Raw genomic sequence first — 23,565 nt, forward strand, 5'->3', positions numbered from 1 at the left:
CAGGAAGTTCCACCTGAATATGAGGAAAAACTTCTTTACTGTGAGGGTGACAGAGCACTGGTACAGGTTGCCCAGGGGGGCTGTAAAGTCTCTTTGTCTGGACACATTCAAAACCCACCTGGATGCGATCCTGTGCAACGTGCTCTAGGTGACCCTGCTTGAGGACTAGATGATCTCCAGAGGTCCCTTCCAACCTCAACCATTCCGTGATTCTGTGATATTTGCTCGTATCCATATTAGTTCCCCCCCCCAAAACAGTAAGCCAGGTATCTCCTCAGAGGCGGCAGCAGCAGACTCACAGCCTGATGCATCATCTTGGCTGAGAATTGGGCAAGTACCCTTCTTAGACACAATGTGGAGCACTGGCAGAGAAATCCCCGCATTGTTAGAGAAGATTTTCCTGGGAGGTGCTCAGCAAACTCCAAGACACATTGAAAAGTAAATGCCAAGGCTGCGGGTGTTCTTGTGCTTGTTTAATACCAACTCCTCCACCCCTCAAACATATCAACTAAGTCAATACCACATCAGTCAAAACAATGTCCTGTGTTAATGTTCCTGCAATGCTGCCAAAGCAATAATAAAGTTAGAAGAGAGGGGCATACAGTTTTCATTTTTTAAACAAAGAAATAACCTCAGAGAAAGGAAATGAGAAACTGGAATTGAAGCAGCTTTTAAAAATCATTTTACTTTTCCTTGATGCCACTTAATATTCCTAGAGCCTGGCTGGATGCAGTTAGATGTGCTAAAGTTTTAATAAACTTTTGACACAATTAGACGGAAATTTTAGAAAGCCACTCCAAAATCCCACGAAATCTGGAGTCCGGCTTTAGATAAACTTTGGGTAAGTATCATAACATGCTTATTTAACTGTAACTGCTCATTCAAAATGCATCTCTGGCTATTCGAAACAGAAGCGATGATTACAAGACCATTCCTGTATAACAGAAGCCCTTTCTGTTGGGAGACAATGCCGGGGTATATATGCTGCTATTTAGACTCAGGGTTTGCTGTGCACAAATATTCAATGAAAATAATCACGCAAGCAAATGTCAGACTATAATTTCATGGACAATTTTCAGCTCTCAGTGAGCAGAGGTGCTCCTATGGACATTCTGCAACTATGGTGTGGATGTAACAGAAGGAAATCAGCACGCAGAAATGTATGTAGCAATTCGTATAAAACAACTTGAAAACCCTGAACTGAGCATCTTACTCTGCAAGTATTCCAAACATTGCACCTCTGCAGAAACACTTGGCTAATGAAAGCTTTTATGGGTCTTTTGAAGTAAATTACAAGCCCCTAAGTGAGGGCCAGAAGGAAGATTTTGGCATGTGAAAGCTTCTTTGACTAGTGGCCCAATGAAACACGAACATGGAGCTCCTGCAGAAGGGAGGGTGCAACGGGTCACAGGGGGCATACATCATACGGAGCCGCCCCAACGCTTCCTCTTCAACGCTCCGCTTCCTGCTCTCCTGCTTTCTAGCCCCCACTGCTCAGCACATGCAAACTTCCCTTCAGGTCAGCCAGCTTCAATCACGTCCAAGGCACCTGCCTGCCCATCGGAGGCGTGGATGGACCAAAGAGAAGCTTCCGAAATGGCTCTGGTTTCGAGCAGAGCAGTGGGCCAGGCTCTTTAGCCAGCCTATCCACTAAAGCAGTGCAGGAGGTCTGGGGACAGTTCAAATTTCTGCCAAATAAGGCACATGGGACAAAATCCTTAAGAAATACAGACACGATAGGAATAAAGACTTAGGGTGTTTATGTTTGGTTGCATTTTTTATGCAAGCAACAACAGCGATGAGAAGGCCACCACACAGCCGGTTGCCTGGCCCTGCCATTGCATCCTGCCACTGCCTTCAAGCGAGAAGCCTGCCCTCATTCCCCGGGCAGCAGAAGCAAACGCAACCGAGCCTGGGAGAAGCAGCTGGGCCGAGCGTCTTGCAGAGCTAACAACAGACAGCTTCCAAAAGGGAGGAGGCACGCACGAGCCTCCAGAACCAGCAGATGCTATTAGGCGGCTGATTTTAGCCTGTTCCTCCTCTTCCCCCAAGCAGCTCTTCAAAGGCAGCTAGCTGAGGCTTGCAGTGCAAGACCAATTGCACCCACCCACCCACCCCACATCTGCCAGTTACCATTCCATTAGACTGTTTTAGCTATTCGAGCACTGCTTAAACCCTGTTGCTCTAGAATAAGGACTGCGCTGGAACTTGTTTGTAAACAGCGGGATGAACTGTGCCACTTGATGGGTGACTTTGTCACCACAACCACTATTAGATGGAAGAAAGAAACCTGGCAGCCTGTTGCAGCTCTAAGCAGTCCTGTCCCTCGCAGCGCTGTTTCCTCCTATCAGCCAGGTATTTTCATGCTCGCTAGTTACTTTTTATTCAATACGCTCAGCTGTTAGAGGCGGTGTCTTCACTGAACGCCACATCGAGGTTCTTTCCAAATCTGTTCCAAGGGCATTCACCAAATCACAAATTCTTTCTAAAAACGGTGGCCAAAGGCATTTACCACGCAACTTAACTGATTCCCTTCATTCAAAACACACATTCTGAGTTGAGGAAAACAATTCCAGGTAACTTTTAGCAATTCAGCTGGCTATACTAATGCAAAGTAAGTTCGCTGCACCACTGCCTTTCGTTTACTAAAAGTTTGGAGTGCAGCAGGCTTCTTTCACACCATTTTTCCTCCATCTTCAGGTTTGTGAGCTTGGCCAAAACTATGGTTTAAAATAAATGCTTTCTGTTAATATATTTTTCTTTCAAGTCTAGATAAGTAAAGAAATTCTCTCCTGACTAGAGAGGCTTGAACTTCAGGAAAAACACGCTCCACGTATACTGAACAAAAACAGCTTGTGAGATTTGCTGGCTGTCTACATTCAGCTCTGCTTTAGACATTCTTTCCAACCGAGAGATCCGTAACTGCTGTTAAAATGCAGCGTTGCAAGCACTTGAAGCGTGCTCCACCTAGAAGGAGCGTTCACAAAGTTGTTTAGTTATTCGTGGCTTTCTATCTCAAGGACCAGCTTCTGCTCCTGGCTTTGCCCCGGTGGCACCTTGTCGCAGCAAACGTACTCTGCGCCAAGCCTACCTGCCTGCGGAGGCCCTGCGCTCGGGTCTCCAAACGCACATTTAAAATGTTAATTGAACTTCAAGTAATAACCTCAGTGAAAGGCTGTAATTTAACAAACTCCGCAATAACAAATGTCTTCAGCATATATTTTCTGAATGCCATTTTCTCTGTAGGTAGTTTCCAATTTAGATGCACACCAGAAATGACAGGCTAGCTATTCTGAAAGTTGGCTTTAAGCATTAATTAGTCACTTGCCTCTTTTCCTTTCACCAGCAGACACAAATATACTGCTGTTATTCTGGCTTCCTTTACAGCAAAAACCTACTTCTTTGAAAAAGCAGAAAAGGTCTTGCAGGAGAGTAAGTCTAGACCAAACACAGTTATCTCACGCACATCCAGGCACTGAGGACTAGGGTTTTGATTTCTGTATCTACTTCAAATGTAATTGTCTCCTGCCACAGGAAGGAATCCACCTGTCTACAGGAAACATTTCCAGGTAGTTTTAGCTGCATTCAGCTCTCCTGGTGCGTACGGTGACTCCCGGGAAAGTAGCTCCATCCGCCACCCTCCTCCGACCCCCCGCTTTACTGAGTGCGGCTTCCCGATGGCACCGAGCGAGCATGGGCCCCGCGTGACCGTCTCTTCTGGATGGCCCAGTCCAAAACACTGGTGCGCAGATGCGTAGCATTTTAGATGACTTAATCATAACATAACTAAGAGCTGGTGGAAGGGCGGGACCTTAGCCCAAGGCCAGAAGGAGCTAAAGCACCCAAGTTTTTATAAGTATCACCTAATTCCTTCAGAACTCAATACCCGGCAGTTTGACCCAGGTATAAATTTCCAGATAAGCCACTGCGTGTAAAAATGATCCTTTCCAACACTGCAACTACTAGTACACGAAATGAATTACTGTGCTCTATGAAGAATTACAAGGCCTCTCCTGAACACTAAATCAAAGGGTTGGCTGCCCTTCAGGGCTCACTCCGCAGCTGCAGCAAACGGCTGTGCACAATTGCACCGACAGCCCTCGTAGTCAAGTGCAAACACCCACTGTTAATACCCAGCAAAGAACAACCCTCAATGCTTGCTTCTACACGCTGCCATGCAAATATTCACCAACGTGTTTCACAGAAACATCCTAAAAAAGTTTACAGGGGCAGCAGGTTAATGTAAAGAGAGCAACTCACAAAGGGAGTGTAACAGAGTAAAAGAAAGAAAAAGGAAAGAAAAAGAAGGAGAAAGGATATGAGAGCAACACTCGTTCTAGTCAGTTGAATACCTACCATACAGGGATGGGTACACCAAACACAGCTATACCGCCTCCAAACATATCTGCTCTCTGGTTAGGTCAGCCACAACCTCCATCATCTGTGCCAGGAGTCCTAAGAGCTGACTTCCCAAGCAACAGCAAGCCTGGCCAGTCTGTTTTCTCTCCCTTTAATTAAAATGCAAAGCACTGGCTAAATAGTAAACATTTAATTAGATTTGTCTCTCTGTTTCAATGTTAACAGAGCACATGAAAAATACATTAAGAAGCAGCTAATTGGGGGCTCTCCAGAAGTAGCTGTAAATGAGCAATTATAATGCAATTGGGGTGGGGTTCCTCAGGGAGTGTTGCAGGGCTGCTGCTTTTTAATAGTCCAGCCAAAGGTTTGGAAAGTGTTATAAAATCCCAAGAGGGGAAAAAAAAAAAAAAAAAAAAAAAAAACACATACAGATGACAGGAACTGACAGGAATATCAGCATGTTACAGTGAAGAGCAGCCAGTATTACAGAGTCAACGAGACTAGCTGGTAAGTCAGAGCCGCTCTGCTTCCTGTGTACCATGTATGAGTACTTCTGCAAAGTTGAGAAACTGTGTTTTTCTATTACTTGGTGCAATTAGATATGAAGTGATGACAGAACAGTACTAAGTTACAAATAGCAAGTAACTGAAACTATTCTGCTTGGAAAAATCTTGCCAAAATTCCAGCTTTTTTCACAGCTACCAGAGACTCAATCTAAGCGCCAGTTCCACCCAAGGGAAAATCTTCCAAAAATCTCAGTGCACTTTAGAATGTAAATGGGAATTTCAGTTCAGGACAATACTTAAAAACATGCCTAACTTCTACAAGGTTTTGGTTGAAGCAGGGCATGTGTTGGCAGGCAGTACTGCATTTTTCCTGAATAATTTCTTATAAACCAGTATTTTTTTTTAATGGGAAAATGAAAAGTAATCTTTTAATTTTTATTATCCAAAGAATTACCAACTCCATCGTGAACATGCATTCGTATAGTTTCAGTATTTTTAAAATGCATTATTGATTTATTTGAATCTATGCGATTAGCTATGCACAACAACCTCAACTCAACAATTCAAACCCTTCAGGCTGTTCTAGGAAACAAAATCTCCAAGTAAAGCTCAGCTGAAAATTCTGACTCAAGACTACAGTCCTTGAATTGCCTTGAACCTGCCGAGGTGCTCACTTGGTACAACGGGGAGGTTCTCGTATCTGCTAACAACCAAATCAAGGGGATCGTTAAGGATGTTGAGGACACAGCTCAAAGCAAACTCAGAAGTGCTGAACCTTTCCTAAAGCTGATGAGAGAGAAGGAGTCCCACCAGTCTAGAGCAGGGTTAAGCAAGAAGCCTAATCCTCAGGTGCTTATGGCACCACCGCTGAGAAGCGCACCGTGGGTTTCTAGTTCCAAAGGGCTTAAATTAAAGGACTAAATCCAACAGCTGCATGTGCTGTTGGATGAACATGCTCCTGCAAAGCATGGCTCTTCAGAATGACAAAGACATGTTTGCTTGAATTCACGGATTATTTCAGGAAGGAGAGAAGAGAGATTTTTCAGAGCTGCAGAAGTGAATTCAGTAGCACAAACCTAACGGGAAAATTTTGCTCCTTAAGTAAAGCATTTTTGATATTCCCACTATTAGGTGTCCAGCTTGAAGACCTTAGGTTGAAAACACTGATTTCAGGTAAATGAACAAGAACCCTACTTTTGAATTACAATTAATGTAAAAAGCTTCAGCTACAAATTACTGATATGGGAAGGCACTACAAACAGTAAATGCTATTGTCATTTCACCGTACAAGCCAAAATGCCAGGCACAGAGATATCTGTCCTCAGAGAATTGAGGTATGTGTGCTCCCTGAGACAACGTTTGTTTATTCCAATTCAGCAGTCGCACCGAGCTTTACGCTGGCAGCCACCGGCTGTACTCATCTTAACGGTAACACTCTGTAATTCAAAGGCCTCTAATAGCAGTTTTTCTGTATGCATTTGATCTCAACACAAAGCAGTGTGTAGAAAGCACTTCCTTTAAAAAAAAAAAAAAAAAAAAAAAAAAAAAAAAAGTAGTAGTAGTGTTTAAGATTTGTATGTCTGGAGTATTTCTACCACAGTGGTTAAGACGCTTCGGCTTTTTCACCTGGCTTCTTAACGCTGATGTGACAACGAAAGCCTTCGCAGAAGGGAATCAAAAAAAGCATCACTGCCCGAGTCCAGCGGCCAGATGCGACTCTGTCTAGCACTGATGTGTAACACTGCAGCGTCGGCACGTCCAAAATATGAAACCAGCGCAGAGACAGAGGACTGATTTTATTTCAAAATGTCTTCATTTCATTCCACCCTTTTGTCTTCCTGCTCTGCCAACTGCCTTGGAGCTGCAGGGAGGGTTGTGAGGGAAACTGTCCCCGAAGCGGGACCGCTGTCAGCCGCTCCGCTTGGCCGGGAGCGAGAGCAGCACGGGGAGCCTGAGGGTCTGCTACTGGACAGGGGATGAGCGATGAGGAGTGCAACCGAGCTCCGAGCACGCGCACAGTGACGCGGCGTTGCTCCTGGCAGGACAGTGCATTTACATCTACCTATTCCAATCAGCATCCTCTGGTACCCAGACTAGCCTCTCCCAGGGAGGACTACTACAGAGGTTGCAGTGGAACAGCCCTACCAGCTTCTGGGACGTAAGCTGCCTCTCCGCTGCCGCCAGCCCAGCTGAACGGGCTACACGCGCCAATGCGTCTACCTAGGTGCAACAGTCTCACGTCGTCGCTCGTTTGCCCGGGCGTTCCTCAATTAGTACTAGTACCGACTTTGTTGAGCTCGAAGCAGAGGATTTTGCTGGTTTACATTCACAGATCGATGCAGCCTCTCTGACTGACCCTCTCTTCCTCCTGTAAAGGTTTTTAGATTAACAGCAAGAACCTCTCATTCTTTTTAAGACCTTCTGATACACAGAGTCCCAGAGGGTCTTCCTTGGCATCTCTTGCACTTAGCTTATTCTCAGTAATGCCAAGCAGCGTGTACTAGCTCAGTTCCAATGGACTTAGCCAAGTTTTGCATTTCACAGAGGCACCTGACTTCAGGCAATTTAATATCTAGGTAGAATACATAGGAAAAATTTGTCCTGGACCCAAAAAAGCATGACTTAGTCTACCATGGAACCTCTGTAGAAAAATACCAGAGACTTTGTGGTACACTAAGCATTGCTTGCGACAGCGGAAAATTAGCTAGGCTTTGCCTGGCTAGCAGACACATTGCTTAGTTGAATATGAGAAGTGACATGAGCCAAATTTGAGAAGCGTATACAAGCGTATACCTTATTTAATGATGCTCTATACCGTTTTTCATTCAAGGGTTATAACAAAGTTCATTTCTCCAAGTACATTTTCTTAACTGGTTTTTAAACTACCATATTTGTGAATGTGCAGTACATGCACTTTCTCCCATCTCTTGCCATGTAAGTAATAAGGTTCCCTCATTCCTTTGAGGGATTTTTTGGAAGGCTTTATATACACATATAGGTATGCATGCATATATATATATATATATATATATATATATGTATGTATAAAAAATATATATATGCATGTGTGTATATTACATACACACACAGAGAAGGCTATTTAATTGTAGGTATTTTTAAACAGTGATTCCTGCACCTGAATGCTGAACAAGATTTCAGCAACTTTGACGAAGCTGTCATTTTTCTCAGCTGTTCCCTAAAGCCTCAACACCTTTGTTAAACCATTTTAGCCATTTCTTGACTTTCTGCATAATAGGGTTTAGATTCTTAGCTATGCAAGTTGCAAGGACAGAAATGGTTTAGATTAGCTAATTATATCAAGAATTTCACAGGACTCGTGAATAGCACTGAGATGGAATCCAGTTTCTTAGAGAAGGAAACTTGTGGTTATGAAATTAAAGAGAGGCCAACTAGATTCTGTTCAGTCCCAAACAGGGAAAAAAGGAGTAAAACTTGGGTGGATATCTTAATGAAGCTGCCATATCACATGAATTTCAATCATGACTGAGGTAACACTGTTTAGACTTGCATCTAGGCTTACTAAACACAAATAGTATAACTTGTAATGTTCCTTCCCTATGCTTTAAAGCATTTCAAAAAGAATGGAAAAAAAACCCCTAAGAAATTAGGTTTAGGTACATATATTTGTTAGGATGAAAGAAGCAACATTCGCTTGCATTAACTTCAGGTTGTGATTCCAGAAGTACTCGGCACTCATCTCGCTCTGATCCCACCGGAGTCACCAGAAAAATCTTTACTAGCTCAGAAAGATAGTATTGATGTTGGCTGCTTTCTTAAAAGAGCTTATTGCCTTAATATTGCAGAAGCATTTGTCTGGAAGAACTGTCAAAGGTTAAGGGGGAAAAAAAAGTAACAGAACAACTAGTGGGTGCTTTTTCTGTTGAAATCATCATTGATAAAAGGCTGCAGGCATCCCCTAATCTCAAAGGTTCTTCAAAGGTTTTATCTGCTAAGAACTGATAACTCACTAGTGATGTTTTCTTTTTTTTTTTGACATGCAAATAGCATAGCTGGCTGCACGGTAACTGTGTAGAGTTTCCAGGAAGAAGGCAGAGGAGTCAAGCCAGAGTGGGCAGGTGGAGGGGCAGCAGGACTTGCCTGCTCCTGGGGAAGCTGGTGAGACACACAGATGCACACCAGCCTTATGCGAAAACTACTATACCGTGAAGCGCAAGGGTAAAAATGGTTTACAATTATTACAAATTATGAGGACAAATGCTCTTTAATTTTTATTCTGTATTTCTAACTTACAACTGAAGGATTGAAGTTGTTTCTTGGTTGCTGTAGAAGTTGAAGAGACAAAAGGTCATTTATAAATCACTGAAGGATAATTTCAGACATGGCTAAACTGATACCCAGAACGTCCCGAGCAATGCGCCTACTGTGGTGATGTTCCTGCCATCAGATGTGAACTTCTTCCCAGCCTAAATCTAAATTACAACGCTGATACATCCTGAGGCACTGTTTAATAGCATGGTACTCGTTCTGAATGCATTTGCCTATTTTATGGAATATTCTGCCTAACCACTTTGTATCGCTGCCACCACCATTCACTAAAATCTTCCTTCATTACTGCTGTGTGAATTATCTAAATACTACTGAAGGTGAATAACCCTAGGGAAGGGAACTAGAGAAATGGATCAAACTGATTAATCAAAGCATACAGATACTCCCAAGTTTGAAAGATGGAGCATTAAAAATGCGAGACCATGATAAGAACAGAGAAACACTGGGTATATTGAAGATGTCCCTCTCAAACACATGCAAATTCTTTCGTGATAAATATATTCAGGACAACTGGATAACTCTGTCTTCGAGGTTCATTTGTCACCTAAAGTCAAAATATCCCTGAACCTGTAAAACAATTACTGCAGAAGCTAATTCTCATACCACAGACAGAAGATTGTGAGTTAAGGCACAGCCTAAGCAGCAGGAACAACCTCAACCCAAACAGTGCTGGCCACCCTTCTCCAGCAACGAATAGAAAAGAGAATTCACGCAAGAGAGAAAACAGAGGAGACCACATTCAGAAAACGTATGATGCTCACAAATACCTTCTACAGGCAAAGCGTTTTTAAGATTCGCCTGAGTGTTTCTCCAAGCAACCTACAAACTTTTTTTTTTTTAATACATTTTAAGGCGAGAATTGACAAATTCTGTTCTCCGTAAGGACTGGGGAATACCTGTGGCCATGTTCATGCTGTGCTGATGACAAGGCTAGGAAGAAAAAGTGGTACTTACAGCCAGAGCTGCCGTTCATTGGGACCAAGGTGAAGTTGGAGGCCCAGGGGTTACGCACGATATCCTGCCAATGGATGGTGTCTGCGAAGCACAGAAATTTGTTCTGGCCAACATACACGCCGCCATTCAGTATTTCTGCACCAAAGGACAAGAGAAGACACTTGTAAGACTTTAGATGTACAGCCACCTCTATCCGCTGCTCCTTGGCGCACTGGGGAGAGAGAGGGCATGACACTTAAATGCAAAAACTCTCACTGCAAGCTCACCTAACACTCTGAAAATTGGAGGGCAAGTAGCTTATAGTATTTGTAAACAGCAAGGCATTTATGTACACAGGAAAAGCCTGATGAAGATAGCCATGGATTTAAGTGTCTTCACACCAGACAAGGGGATCTGACAGGCACTAGATGAATTATTCAGTTAATCTGTTGCGCCAGTGTAATCCAGTACCTAATTTCTGGGTAAAATACCTTTCAAGACTGTATTGACTTTAAAAACACAAGCAATCAATCATGCTCTGCTGTTTTTCATTAACACAGATGAACATTAAAAGCATATTCAATGAATCGATGTGTTTCCTGAGGGCAGGAATTTTCTGATCTGGCGATAAATACGCAGGCTGCAGTTGTCCCAAGGCCTGCAGAAGCATTTCTTCACCATCATACCACTTTGCCTTACAAGCTCCATGTTCTGATATCTTCTGCAGGGGCTCACGCGTTTTTTTAGATCAATGAATCACTATCAACCTTCAAATTTTCCAGAAGCTCCTTCAGACTCCCTTTACATCAAGCTTAGTCACGCGTGTTGTAAAAACTTCAATAACGAGACCAAGTTCTTTTACGTATTTGACCTACAGTAACAGAGAAGAGTGATCAGATTTGTGCCACGAACTATTCTGTTCAACCTCCTCCTTCCCACCGGTGACGATCTAAAGCCACCGCTGAAGCGCCCCGCTGGGGGCTGCTGGTCCGAGCGAAGCGCTTTTGGAGCAGGCGGTCGTTCTTGTTACACACTCTAACTGGAGATCTGCAGGCCGTGACACCTTTTTGGGGAAGGTTTGGGGGAAACTGAAAATTTGGTAAGTTCAGAAAGCTGCTAGTGTCAGTGCACGTGTTTGGTATTGGTTCCTTTAACAAAAATGTCTTGTTTCCCTATCTCTACAGATCTGATTTGGCAAATCTCAACTTAAAAATGATCTTATGGTTGCTGGGAGGATCATCAGGGTTTCCTTCGGAGCAGTGAATTCTTTTTACCCTCTAAACTCCTGTTGAATTTCACTATTTCACTTTCTTGCTTCTTTACCTGACTCTGGTATTTCCAAAGCCTCGTGACTTTCATTAAAGTTAAAAGGAGCTATGCAGCTAAAACCCCATGCGCCACTTAGTGTCACAGATTCAAGCCTCAGCAAAGAAATTTTGAAGGTTAGTTACTAATGGCACCTTAGAATGACATTAAGTGGTGCTATACAGCCAGCAGTGTCATCCTTCTTAAAGAGACATTAAGAGTAAATCTCTATTATTGTGGCAACGATTAAGGCTGTTTGATAGTCTTCCTCTCCAAGGAGAATCTTTAAAAGCTGTAGTGGGATTGCAAACGTCGACAAACAGCAAGGAGTGAATTACTGCATTTCTCTCTCAAAATTTTAGAGTTTACAGGCCACAGTACAAGAAGAAGGTATCCTCCACTGAAGGAACGTATTAAATAAAGGATCATCTGTAATTACATTTGTCTATCATATTAATCAGTTCAGAGTATTAATATCTATTTCTTAGAAATCTCTGGTTTAAAAGCTTGGCTTTTCATTGAAAAGGGGCTTAAAAATGAAAACAATAACAGTAAAGAGTCCAGATTAGAGGCACAGCAGTGATCTGTCTGTATGATATTCTTATGCTCCTTGAAAAACCCCATACAGCATCTGTTAGCAATTCTGCTCTGCGGAAAAAGTAGGACTTAGAAGAACACTTGAAAACGTGATTAGTCACCATTTCTCTATTTTGTCCCAGCTATACAGGATTAGCTAATCTGCTACGGCCCAAATTTTGATTAAAAATAGAACCTAAAAAGGCATGAAAAACTGAAAAATCTGTATTCGGAGCTTTTTAAACACTTACATATTGTTCTAAATAGCGTCACTACCAGTTCATACATCTGAACACCTGCCACTGCCATAATTTATTTTTTTAGAGCATTCACTCTTGACGATACCCATCAAATCTTCTTCCTTCCCGCAGGAACTTTGATGCAGTCTTGTATATCAGGCAGCGTCTCACTCTACGAATCATTCCACTAGTTTCAATTTGTGGAGAAAGAAATTTTTCAGCTTAAGTAAACAGAACCTGGCCTCTCATCACTGTCAGGATAAAAACCTGGCAGCTTTCACTGTGATTTGCTAGACGCACACACGGAAAATGCTCTAATGTCCCTAATGAGTGAATAATAAGCATTGCACTCACTGTGCTACCTCAAAACTTGATGTAATGCCTTGAGCTGCCCTGAATTGTACCATTTTTCACAGGTGACCTGATTAAAGTTTACCAATCTAGTAATGCCTACTGGTCTAGTCATGCACTGAGGCCCTAATAATATCAATAATATCAGTAATAATATCAAGGTTAGGCTTTTATAGATGATAAAATAAAAGTGAGCTCAAAGTTGAATGTCATCTTTGAAGTGCTTTTGCGTGACTCTTCCTTTTCTGTTGAATCCACATTCATTCCCGTTCTACCTTGCCTTATGCTTATCCTTGGCAGGCATAAATCTGCAGAGCGCTGTTGGCTTCGCAGAAGTAACAAACCCAAACGCGTTTTGTGCTTCTCTGCCCTCTCTTACCAAGAACAATGCCTGGAAAGACCTAATAAACCTCGTTACATGTTAAGCAAATGAAGCACAAATGTAATCAATATACAATAGAGCTACTGGATAATGAACTCATCATCATAAAGTCATCATCTCATTTTAATTTACAGCACTGAAAGCGAGAGATAAAGTGAAACAATAAACAGGAGGAGAAAGGCAGAGATTTCTGACTACGTGGGTGAGCTCGCAAAGGACGCCAGGCAGAAAAGAGCTTTCTTTTCCTCCGTGCAACACTTGAAGTCATTTCTGCTGAACTCTTTCAGAGACTGGGGTAGGAAATAAAGTGAGACGTTCCCTCATTCCTACCAAAAGAGCACTTAAAAACGAACAAAAAAGCCCACCATTCACAGTGGAACATATTTGAAGAATCACTCTGGGGGACGTGTTTGGGTCTTCTAAAAGACAACGCCACCGCCCAGGACAGCTGGCTCGATGCGCCGCTGCCACGCTGGGAGCCAATGTTCCCGTTGGGCTTCCGCACGAGTCAAGGACACGGAGCTACCAAGGAGGATTTTGAAGCACAAGTCCCACAGGCTATCACTGGGAAAAGAGTTCCTAAAGGTGTCGGCTGATTTTTCCTTCCACTAGCCCAGTGATGAAGCAGGACTATCACCGCTGAACTTTAGTAACCAATCAGACAACATTAACAACATAAAAATGAAGCATACAGGTCTGTGGCAACCATAAAACACAAGTACCTTATCCTTTCTGTGACGTGCCATAGAGGATAAATAGGTACATCACACAGTTTATACTTAGTCTGCTAGGTTCAAGAAGTGGCTAAATACATAGCAACTATTCTAATGTAATGAAGAGTTTTACCAGAGTCATTGAAAGCTGAAGATCAGTGCCTTAAATAAGGCAAAAGGACATCCACTTTACATATCTACTGCTTGCTTAGACTGTATACAAAAAGAACTGTTCTGCATGCATCTGGGCATTTGCTTCAGCTGTCTCTCTCTTGCATACAGGGTAATCCCTCATGGTCTGTGCTATCCCATTTCTAATGCGGATTAAGTTGGCAAGACATGTTCACGCTCCGCAATGTATCCTGCAGCATAAATAACTTGTGTGTGTTGATATGCAGTGCGTGTTGTGGTTTCAAAGCGGGCAGAGAAAGGGGAAGGAGGCAATCGGGAAAAACAGTTTAAAACATTCACTGCAGCCACCTCAGAAGCAAAACAGAAGATATCTTATACCTCCTAAGGTGGTTCGCTGACTTTTACATCATATCATGTAAGATGTACTCTGCACATCCATGTTATATAATGCATATTGCTAATACCTGACCTTAACTTTCAAGGTCAGCCTTCACGTGAGCTGATGCATCTTTGTACGCTGACATCGCCGCATCTTCCCTGTCGTCGCCCAGATGACAGGGATCTGTTGTCGGATACCGAATCACTCTCAAAACACTGTCGTATTTCACTCAACATGCTGCATGCGTTATCTCAAAGAGGCTTTGGCCTGGAAATGCCCTGCCAGGCCAAGTCTTTTGAGCTCTTAGCACAGTAGATTGCTGATGACCCACTGGGAAAGCACTTCAGGTTCATCATTAATAAGTTATGTCTTAAAGGGTAATGAGAACTGGGTGCTTTAGGAGACAATAGCTCATCCATCATCAATCAAGATCTGAAGTTTTTATACAGATGATTTAAGAAGAGTTGGACTGTGTAAAATTGAAATGTCACATTTGTATTGGGAGATGGGGGGAGTTTGATAATGAAAATGAGAGCTTTAACCTTCTCCATTTCAGCTCAATGACCATACTTTAAAGCTCACGGATGTGGAATCTGTGTACCAGCTAGGAGCCCCAGACAGCCTTCGATCTCAATTACACTATTTCGAGTAAAGATTATTTGGATCATTAGCTGGAAGTCAGTCTCAAGGATTGATGGTAACAGTAATATATTCTTTACTTCTATCAAAAGCATCCAGTGTTAACGTGCTGGCTGTGGGTCTCTACTTCCAACTGCTCAATAACTAAAAAAATTATATTGTAGCACCCGTGCATGGATCTGCAAAACCTAGCAACGGATTTCAGTGCTTGAGTAAGAACGGAGCCCTTTTGTACCTTTCCCTGACCTTGACGCGTACCTTTCCACCATTTCACCACGAACGTCGTGAGGACGGATGCACGGAGTCCTTGTGAATCCTTTAACTACCTCACTGAACAACAGGCTCTGGTCAGCTCTTTCTTTAGGAGTCCCTCCAAAGCAAGTTCAGCCATGTTAACCAACTCAAGGAAGACATTTGCACTGTACGTGCCCGGACGAGTCCTGCCTCTGTATGCGACCTGAATTATTCCTTCTTACAGACTCATTAAAATAAACATATCAGATCATTTAACAAGTTACTCTGTGAAAGGAAATAACATTGCAAATTATTCCACCCTTCCCAGTAAACATGCTGGACTTAGAGACATGTTTCACGGCCTCCCCTTTCTCGGGGAACGGTAAATCGGCAGGTAACTCGGTGTCAGGCTATCGGGCCCTGTTTTGGCTTGTGCCCTAAGCAGCTACTGAGACGATCGGGCGCACAAAACGCAGCCACATGGCCCCAGAGGGTGCAGGGCACGGGCAAAGCTTCCAAAATACTGCGGAAGACTATAGGAACGGCTAAATGAAACAAGCAACTCAAAAGCCCTCACCCATCTGACAAGGCAGAAAACAGCTGGAGATCAACTCAGTTTGAGATACGCTTATTTTCTCAAGAAACAGCAGTGTTCCAGGATATAAATGGTTTACTATATGCACCCTACTACGGCTTGTGCTAAGACAAATAGTATCTCTCCAAACTCCATCTAGATTAACTTGCCTTAGTGGCTGCTCCACTTAACACATCTTGCAACGGTTATAGCAGGTTCCACCTACTAGGATCTTCTGCAAAATCCATGTTTAAACTGAAGCCATATTTAGCCCCGTGTTTAAACTTCAGCATAGTATTAACCGTGCTGATTTCAATAGGAATTACCATTAGGCATCTTGATGGACGGAGGCTTCTTACCAGGACCAGAAGAACCTAGTTCAGTTCCAACAGATCGGCCAGTCCTACCTCCTGCTCCCCCCCCGCTAAGGGGGCTGCCTCACTCTCCATAAACGCCCTCTGCGTTGCTGTCTTTTCCCAGGCCGACTCAAGGGCTGAGTTCGGAGCCTGCTGTTGTTATTCACGCTGTGGCCCAGTGCGAGTAAGCCGCCTGGGAGCAGTAACAGCTCACAAGCATGTTGTGAGACAGAGGTCATTAACATGCACCGAACAGAAGATGATACAAAAGTCTCTTATCCTTGGTCTAACAGCAATCCACATCCCTATCATTTCTCTTACTTGTATCTCTCTGTTCTCCATCCAGTCTGAAGTACAGCTGGCAAAATCATCTCCTTCACTTCCACTCTGGACAAGTTGTCCTGCTCCTGCAATCACTACTCGGCTTTGATAACAGGCGGATAAAAAGACACACTGATTCCAACCAACACCACTTTCCTTAATCATGCACCTGCCATCAGTATCATAGTACCCTTGATGTTAATTAACCACAGGATTGACATAAAGCTGTATGCTCAGCCTTAACTTCAGTATTTCCCTTGCAGATGGTAACTGCACAAGTACCAGCAGCTATTTGTGGTGCTACCCAGCTCCTTTGTTTCTGTTCCCCTCACTAGGTTTTGAAAGGAGTTTAACCCTGTTGACTTTGCAGGTGAGGAGCTTTCATGTAATAGGTTGACTCTGTTACAGGGATATTAATTTTCAGGAGGGGATGATAATTGCCTCACTTCTTTACCCAGTCAAATTCTCATCCTCATGTTAGCAGCCAAGGGGTCGATTTACTATTCTCTTAACGTAATTCGGGGAGATGACAGGCAGGTAACAGGTATGAAACGTAACATTGTTAACAATTCACGTGGCTCCTTGTAGGTGACGCCAGATCATGGAGAGCGTCCAAAAAGGGCCTGGGGGGTCCTCGTGGATGATAAGATGAACACGAGTCAGCAGCGCACCCACGCAGCAGAGAAGGGTAACCACAAACTGGGCTGCGTTAGCAAGAGCGCAGATAGCAGGGTGACAGAAGTGATTATTTCCATCTACTGGGTACTCACAAAGCTGCATCTGAAGCATCCTGTCCCGTTCGGGCACAAGCTGCAACAAGGGAAACTCATCAGACACTAGGAAAAAATTCTTTGTAGGAGCAGTTAAACGCAGGGGTGGATTGACCGGTGAAATGGTGCCATCTCTATCTCCGGGGATTTTGAGAGTTCAGCTGGAAAAAGTGATGAATAACTTGGTCCGTGCTTGAAGTTTGTCCCGCTCCAAGCACAAGGCTGGACTAGACGACCTCCAGAGAACCCTTTCAACCTTAATTATTTTGTCATTCTGGGACTATTAATCATCAATACTGCAAAACCCTTTACAACATTCTATAAGCAACCATTTCTCTAAATTTTCATAAAAGCACACATCATTTTCAGCTTTTATCGACTGATAAAAAAGCATCTGATGATGCAAAACACCCAACAGAAAAATAGCATGTATTTAAAAGCACGTCACGTGTATGTGCATAAAGTGGTGCTACAGTATTTGAAATACAGAACCTATGTCATTGTCGCTGCCGCTTGTTTCACACAGAGGGGACATCTGGACTTAGAAACATTACAGCTTTCAGCGTGAAAGAACTGTTGCCCTTTCAATCCTTTGATTTCTGTTAGCAAAAAGAAAAAAAGGTTTTCATTTAAGTCACTGAAATGAATCACTGATGAGTTTCAAATCGCTGTCCATGGAGTGCATGACACATCACTAGCTCACCCCAGCAGACACACGCTTGCGCGCAGGAAGAGCGGCAACACTCCAGCAGTCCGAAATGAAGAGCCATTTCATTTACAAGAGCCGTGATTTAACATTCAGGTAACACAGCGCTACCTGACGGGGATACGCGCGCCCGGTTAGCAGCCGCGGCGCCTTCAGGCAGAGGCGAGCGCGAGGGTCTTCCGTCGGTCCTCGGATAGCACCTGGTTATTTGACAGTTCTTACTTTCAGTTGTTCAGGAAACCATAGCTCTAAGTATGTGGATTTCAACAAAGAAACACAGCTGCGGGCATCTGATTATTCACAAGTTACTTAAGCCTGCTGAATCCCAAATAAATCATCTCCCTTCCTCCCTGGTCCTATTCTTTGGCAGGAAGCCAAAGGAGGCGCGGCGAGGGAGAGCACGTCCCGCTGAACGCTCCAACGGGGTGAACGACAGTCTCCCCGGTGCCTCCCAGCGGCCTCGGTGGGCTCCGGGAAGCCCAGAGCCCCTGACAGCTATCCCAGCAGTAGCAGTCGTTTCTGCTGCCTGGTGACCATTAATGAGCATCCTGCAGGCCACGATCTGCCAGCGTTTGCCCTGCAGTCCGTTAGGGACTTTCTCACGGTCCTTTCTCCTCGTAGCTTCTCTAGAGCTTGTGCCACGAGTGAAGCATTGCTCCAGATAAACGGTACCCACCGCGCAGGGCCAGCGTGTTTATTTGCCGGCCCTACAACAGGGAGCACGAGTGGTTTCCAGCACAGTTTGCTAGTGCCTGGGTGATGTTTCCAGGAGCTGCAGATTCACCCACAAACTCTACAAAGAGCCACCAGTCAAAACCTCCCGGCGGTAAGACTGCAGACTGATCCTTCAACAGCCCTCCTCCACCTAGGGCCAGCTGTATCACTCAGAGTCACGCTGTGCAATACTGGGGCTTAAACCCTGCTGTCCTACTGCTCCCAGAGGGACTCATCCCACCTCCTTCCCTCCCCTTTCTCAAGGGCAGGCAGGCGACAAGCAAGAGAGCCTGAAGAAACATGGGGCAGCTGCAGAGAAAGCATCCTCTTCCAGGGCAGAAAAAGCGCTAGCTGGTGCTCAGAGGCATCAAACAGATACAGCCCTATAGAACCAACCTGAACCCTTCAGGAAACCAGCTATCTGCCGAGCACTAGCTTTCATTTCACATCGTCTACGCGGACCAAATAGGAAAAACAGCGCTCTAGTTCAAATTTCCTAAAATTTTTACAAAGTTCTCTCCTCACAGGACGTTTGCATCGCTTCCCCACCCAGGACAAGGATACGTATTTTGACTGATTCATTTCTGTGTTATCAAGACAGACACAAGCATTCTAAATACCTCCCCTTGGCAGGACATTTGCTATATATTTTGATCAAACCAATAATGTTTCATGTCTGCTAGTGGCAGCTCTCAATTTATCTCTCCCATCTGCTGAGATCTGCAACTGTGAGACTACCGTGTCCCTGTTCTTCTGGCATCAGCTCTTTGTAAGAGGCATCTTGCGAGTAAATGTTGCATGACAGTTTGCAGTTTGCTTGCCATTCCTGCACCCTTTCCAAGTGTTTTTTCTTTCTTTTTTTTTTTTTTTTTTTAACTTGCAAGTTGAACATCAGTATAAACAGAAAGCTCAGCGGGGCGAGGGGCATCTGCAGGCTGCAGGGTTTCCCTGTAGCATCCCCAGGAGCTTCAGCTCTGGCGCTACTTGGCGCTATATTTTTTAATTATTTTCATGCAACCACTGACAAATTCAAGAAGCTCGCTTTCTATCCTGAGCACATCTGCCACAGCGCACTTGGCAGAAAGACTGACGGCCTTCTGTTTTGCAGCAGAAGTGCCTCAAGTACATCCTGACTGGCATCGACACGCAGAAATTCCTCGTCCCTTTGAAAAAAAAAAACAGTTAAGATCTGGATCCAGTGTAATTTCCTCCATTTTCTGAAAGGCTGTAAAAATTATTGGCTTCGGAGAGCCTTTGTCTTTCAAAACTGTCATAATGTAGCTGGGGATAATCCTGGACGAGTGCCCAGGGCCGAGTCCAGCTGCACTCGGCGTTTCAGCGCAAGCGTTCGCAGGCGGGCTGGTGGCTGGCGCGAATCTGGTTTTATGCCAGCGACGGCGATTGCATAGCCCCGCGGGTCTCGCTTCTGGGCTCGGAGGAGAAGCCCGCGCCCGCCCGGCTCCACGTTTCTCCGGGGAGGCCGCTCAGGTCCGCTCCCGCGCTTCCAGGCTGCCCCGAGGCACGGCGGCGACCCTCGGGCTCCTTGGCCCCGCTTACGCCCGTACGCTTTGCATCCCTGAGGTCAGAGCGCAACAGCGGTGACGGCCACAGTGGAACAAACATCCAGAACGTAGAGGCCGCTTCTCAACCGCTAACCTCAAACCGCATCCTCAAGCAAGGGAAATTAGCACATTTTGATTCAAGCCAATAAAAACACGTGGAACGGAAGGAGCTAGGGCAATAGGTGACAAGGCGTCGAGGCCTCGTCCGTGCAGGGTTACTCCGTTCGCTTCCATTCAAGACTGCTGCCTCCTTCCTCAAGTGCTCTCCAGTTCTTTTGCCTACTCTCAGATAAGACCTTGTCTCATCTCCCACCAATCCCAATTCTGTAAATGCCTCATCCTACGTGTCTAGCTCGTTAAAAGCCACAGCGAAAACATCCTCTTCTTCCTATCCATCAGTATTTTAAGCGCAACCCGACCGCAGAGCGCGCGCCGGACGAAGGGGCTGCCTGCCTGCTTGCAGCGTTTTGCTGCCCTCAAACCAGTCCAAACGGCTTCTTCCGTGCAGGCAGCAGAAGCGCCCGGCGCGTCCTTGTCCCCGCTCCGCCTGGCCTGCGGCTAGCGCTCGCTACCGACACCCACTTCAGTGGGATTATTTTTAATAACGTAGACAACACGAGGGACGGTAAGTGCCAGGCCCACCAGCTCCGTCATACAAACCATCGCCTCGGCGTTAAGAACAAGTCCTAGTAATTTTTCGCTAGCGTTTCCCAAATAAACGCTCCGACGTCGGGGAGAGCACAGGGACAGACTGCGTGCTCCGAGCTAAAAGAGTGGCTGAGGGCAAAACAGAAAAGCTTGTTTTCCTGGCATCACCGCTTGGCTCGGTAGTGTTCAAGCCTGCATTTCTGTGCTCTGTATTGCCTGCGTTTAGCTTTGCAGTTTCCCTACCGTTGCCTTTTAAGGTCAGTGCACCCCAGGCACAATTTATAACTAAATGAATTACCGCAAGAAATATCCTGAGCAATAATTTCTCTCGCAGTCCACTGACCACTGTGTCCCCACACTGAATGAATGTTGGTAAAGGGACAGGGATATTCACCTAGTCAAATAAGGCGGGAAAACATTTTCTTCTGAGTTACTACGTTTCCTTATTTAATAGCTTTTCTTCCTCCTGAGCTTCAAAAGTTCTGGTTGAAATCGCACACAAAGTCAACGTAAGGCTGCAGAAGTTATATACCTGGTTATTCCCGGTCTTCAAAAGCCACAAAACATCTGTTGGTTGGCAAGAGTGATTAATTAGCAAAACGAAAAAGATGGTTCCCTTTTACAAAGGGCTGGATGAAGCAGAGCAGAGGGAGACAACTCAGGGGAAGTCAAACCCTGCGAAGGCCTGCAAGCTGTGTGCCTCTGGGCAAATTCCCAAGCTGAAACCTCAATGAATTTAATGGTTCTTAATTCCACAGGATTTCTAATTACAGCCACGAGAAGGTAATGAGATGTGATACAAATGTTTAAATAAAAATAAATAAAATAGAAAGCCTGTCAAGTTTAGCAGGCCGTCTCTCGCAGACGCCGCCGGGACTGCTTTTCCAGCCTCGCCGCGAGGGCTTCCAGGCCGAGCAACGTTTTTTTGCAACATATTTTTTTGCAGCGTTTGAGAGTTCAATTCTTAGAAAAGGATCCTGGCGATGGCCCAAGGGTGCGTGTCAGATACAAGCATCAAGAGACCACTTGCGGGGCGACCAGCAAACAACCCCCCGCCGCCCTGACCGTCTCTTCAGGCACACGCCTCGTGCCACGGGCAGCGCGGCTCGAGGCGCGGCGGGATGCCGCCACACCGCTGCCCATCCTGCCTGGCAGAGCGGCAACGTGCCTGCGTCTCAGAGCACCTGCCCGGACCGCCTGGAGGCCTTCGGGGCTCGCACCGAATGGGTGAAAATGGTTTCAAGAGGCACAGCGCGAAATTCAGCGCTGGGCTCCTGGGCGTTATCGTCAAAGCACAAATCACAGCCCGCACGGTAACCAAACTCTTCTCTCGCAGATAAAAAGAGGGGAAAAAGCTAAAAGCTTGCAACATGCAAGAACCACTGAGGTTGCATCAGAGTGAAAGACGCCACGTGCACGGGCAGCAGCACGTCTGAGTGCTTTCTGGAAAGCACCCTGTTGGTATAAGTGCATTTTGCAAAGACGTGACTCGCAGATGAATTGGCCCAACACCCATTTAAAACCATGCTGGAATTACGGACTTAAGTTATAGGTCTGGGGATTTTAAAGTCTTTTTTTTGTGTGCGCGAGTAAAGTTTTCCCACTACTGACTGCATCAGTCACCTGTCTCAACATCCTTCTAACTTAAGTGCCGTGGGGTAGCTCAGCAGAGCTCCCACCGAGGCTCTGCACGGGGTCCGTGTGCACGGCTGCCTCTGGTCTGCAGGTGTTAGATGGTTGTTTGCTTTGCATGCAAATGCTGCCTGGTGCTCTCCAGCGGAGCTTACGATTGGCAAGATCGGGAAAAGGAATTTTTGCAAGCAGCGAGCGATATTCTCCCTCCGCCTTCCCCAAGGAAATAGCAGCGTAAGATGAGAGGAAGCAAGTTCTTCACGGTGCCGCTCTTTCCTCAGGCCCAGCGCTGCAGCGCTGGCCAGGTCGCAACCAAAGCAGAGAGAGCGCGAGAGAGGAACAACATCACCCTCCCGTGCCTTTGCTTTGTGTGAGCTTGTCTCCGAGGACGGAGGCTGGATGGCTGCGGGAGCAGGAGTCGGCCTAAGCAAGGACTGGGATAACGCAAGCTCAGCCAGTGTTAGCATGCTGGTAGCTTGTAATATTGGTAATTACTCAGGAGCCGTATCCTTTACTGACCTCTTCCGCTGGGCAGACGGAAAGCTGAAGTCCCGGCAGCTCTCACCTGCACCTACCTGCTCTACCTGCGTGCCCCGCTGAGACTTTTTTCTTCGGTGATTTTGATTCACTTGCAGGAATCATTAACCTTTGCCAGCATACGAAATGTTTCTTGCCAGACAAAAATAAACAGGACACCAAAAATGCCTCGAAGATGACAAAAATTCAGATGTTTCTATTCAACAGTAAGTCACAGGGTTCCTGTGCATTTTCCTTTGAGGTATCCCCTGCACTATATTATCAATTTGGTAATAAGGATCACAACTATCTAATGCGCCTCAGGGCAAGACGAGGTGGCCGAGTGGTTAAGGCGATGGACTGCTAATCCATTGTGCTCTGCACGCGTGGGTTCGAATCCCACCCTCGTCGCAGCCCTTGGGGGTGACTGAGCGCTGCAGCAGGTGGCCCAGGGGGGTGGTGGAGTCTGCTTCCCTGGAGATGTTCAAAACCCACCTGGATGTGAGCCTGTGCAACCTGCTCTAGGTGACCCTGCTTGAGCAGGGGGGTTGGACTAGGTGATTTCTGGAGGTTCCTTCCAACCTCAACCATTCTGTGATTTGCTCTCCAAAAGCAATTCAATGCAGCTATCCGGGACGCAGGGAAATCGGAGTAGATAGCACCCTGCACGTAAGAGATACTGAAAACAGGCTGTTCTTTACCTTAGAATT

General features: G+C 45.3%; 1 protein-coding gene and 1 non-coding gene across 2 annotated transcripts in view; one reads left to right on the forward strand and one right to left on the reverse strand.

Annotated features, from left to right (window-relative positions):
• Positions 1 to 23,565, reverse strand: part of ERBB4 (erb-b2 receptor tyrosine kinase 4) — a gene marked incomplete at its 5' end in the record, with an annotated part of 449,003 nt that overhangs the window by 196,909 nt on the left and 228,529 nt on the right. Inside the window, one exon of the mRNA XM_062579354.1 lies at positions 10,128 to 10,262. Within this exon, the coding sequence (XP_062435338.1) occupies positions 10,128 to 10,262 (135 nt within the window). The remainder of the gene's footprint in view (positions 1 to 10,127; positions 10,263 to 23,565) is intronic.
• Positions 23,185 to 23,266, forward strand: TRNAS-GCU (transfer RNA serine (anticodon GCU)). Its single transcript has one exon. It is a non-coding gene; the product is annotated as a tRNA-Ser (tRNA).

This window comes from Rhea pennata, chromosome 6 (assembly GCF_028389875.1).
Source record: "Rhea pennata isolate bPtePen1 chromosome 6, bPtePen1.pri, whole genome shotgun sequence".
Taxonomy (NCBI): Eukaryota; Metazoa; Chordata; class Aves; order Rheiformes; family Rheidae; genus Rhea; species Rhea pennata.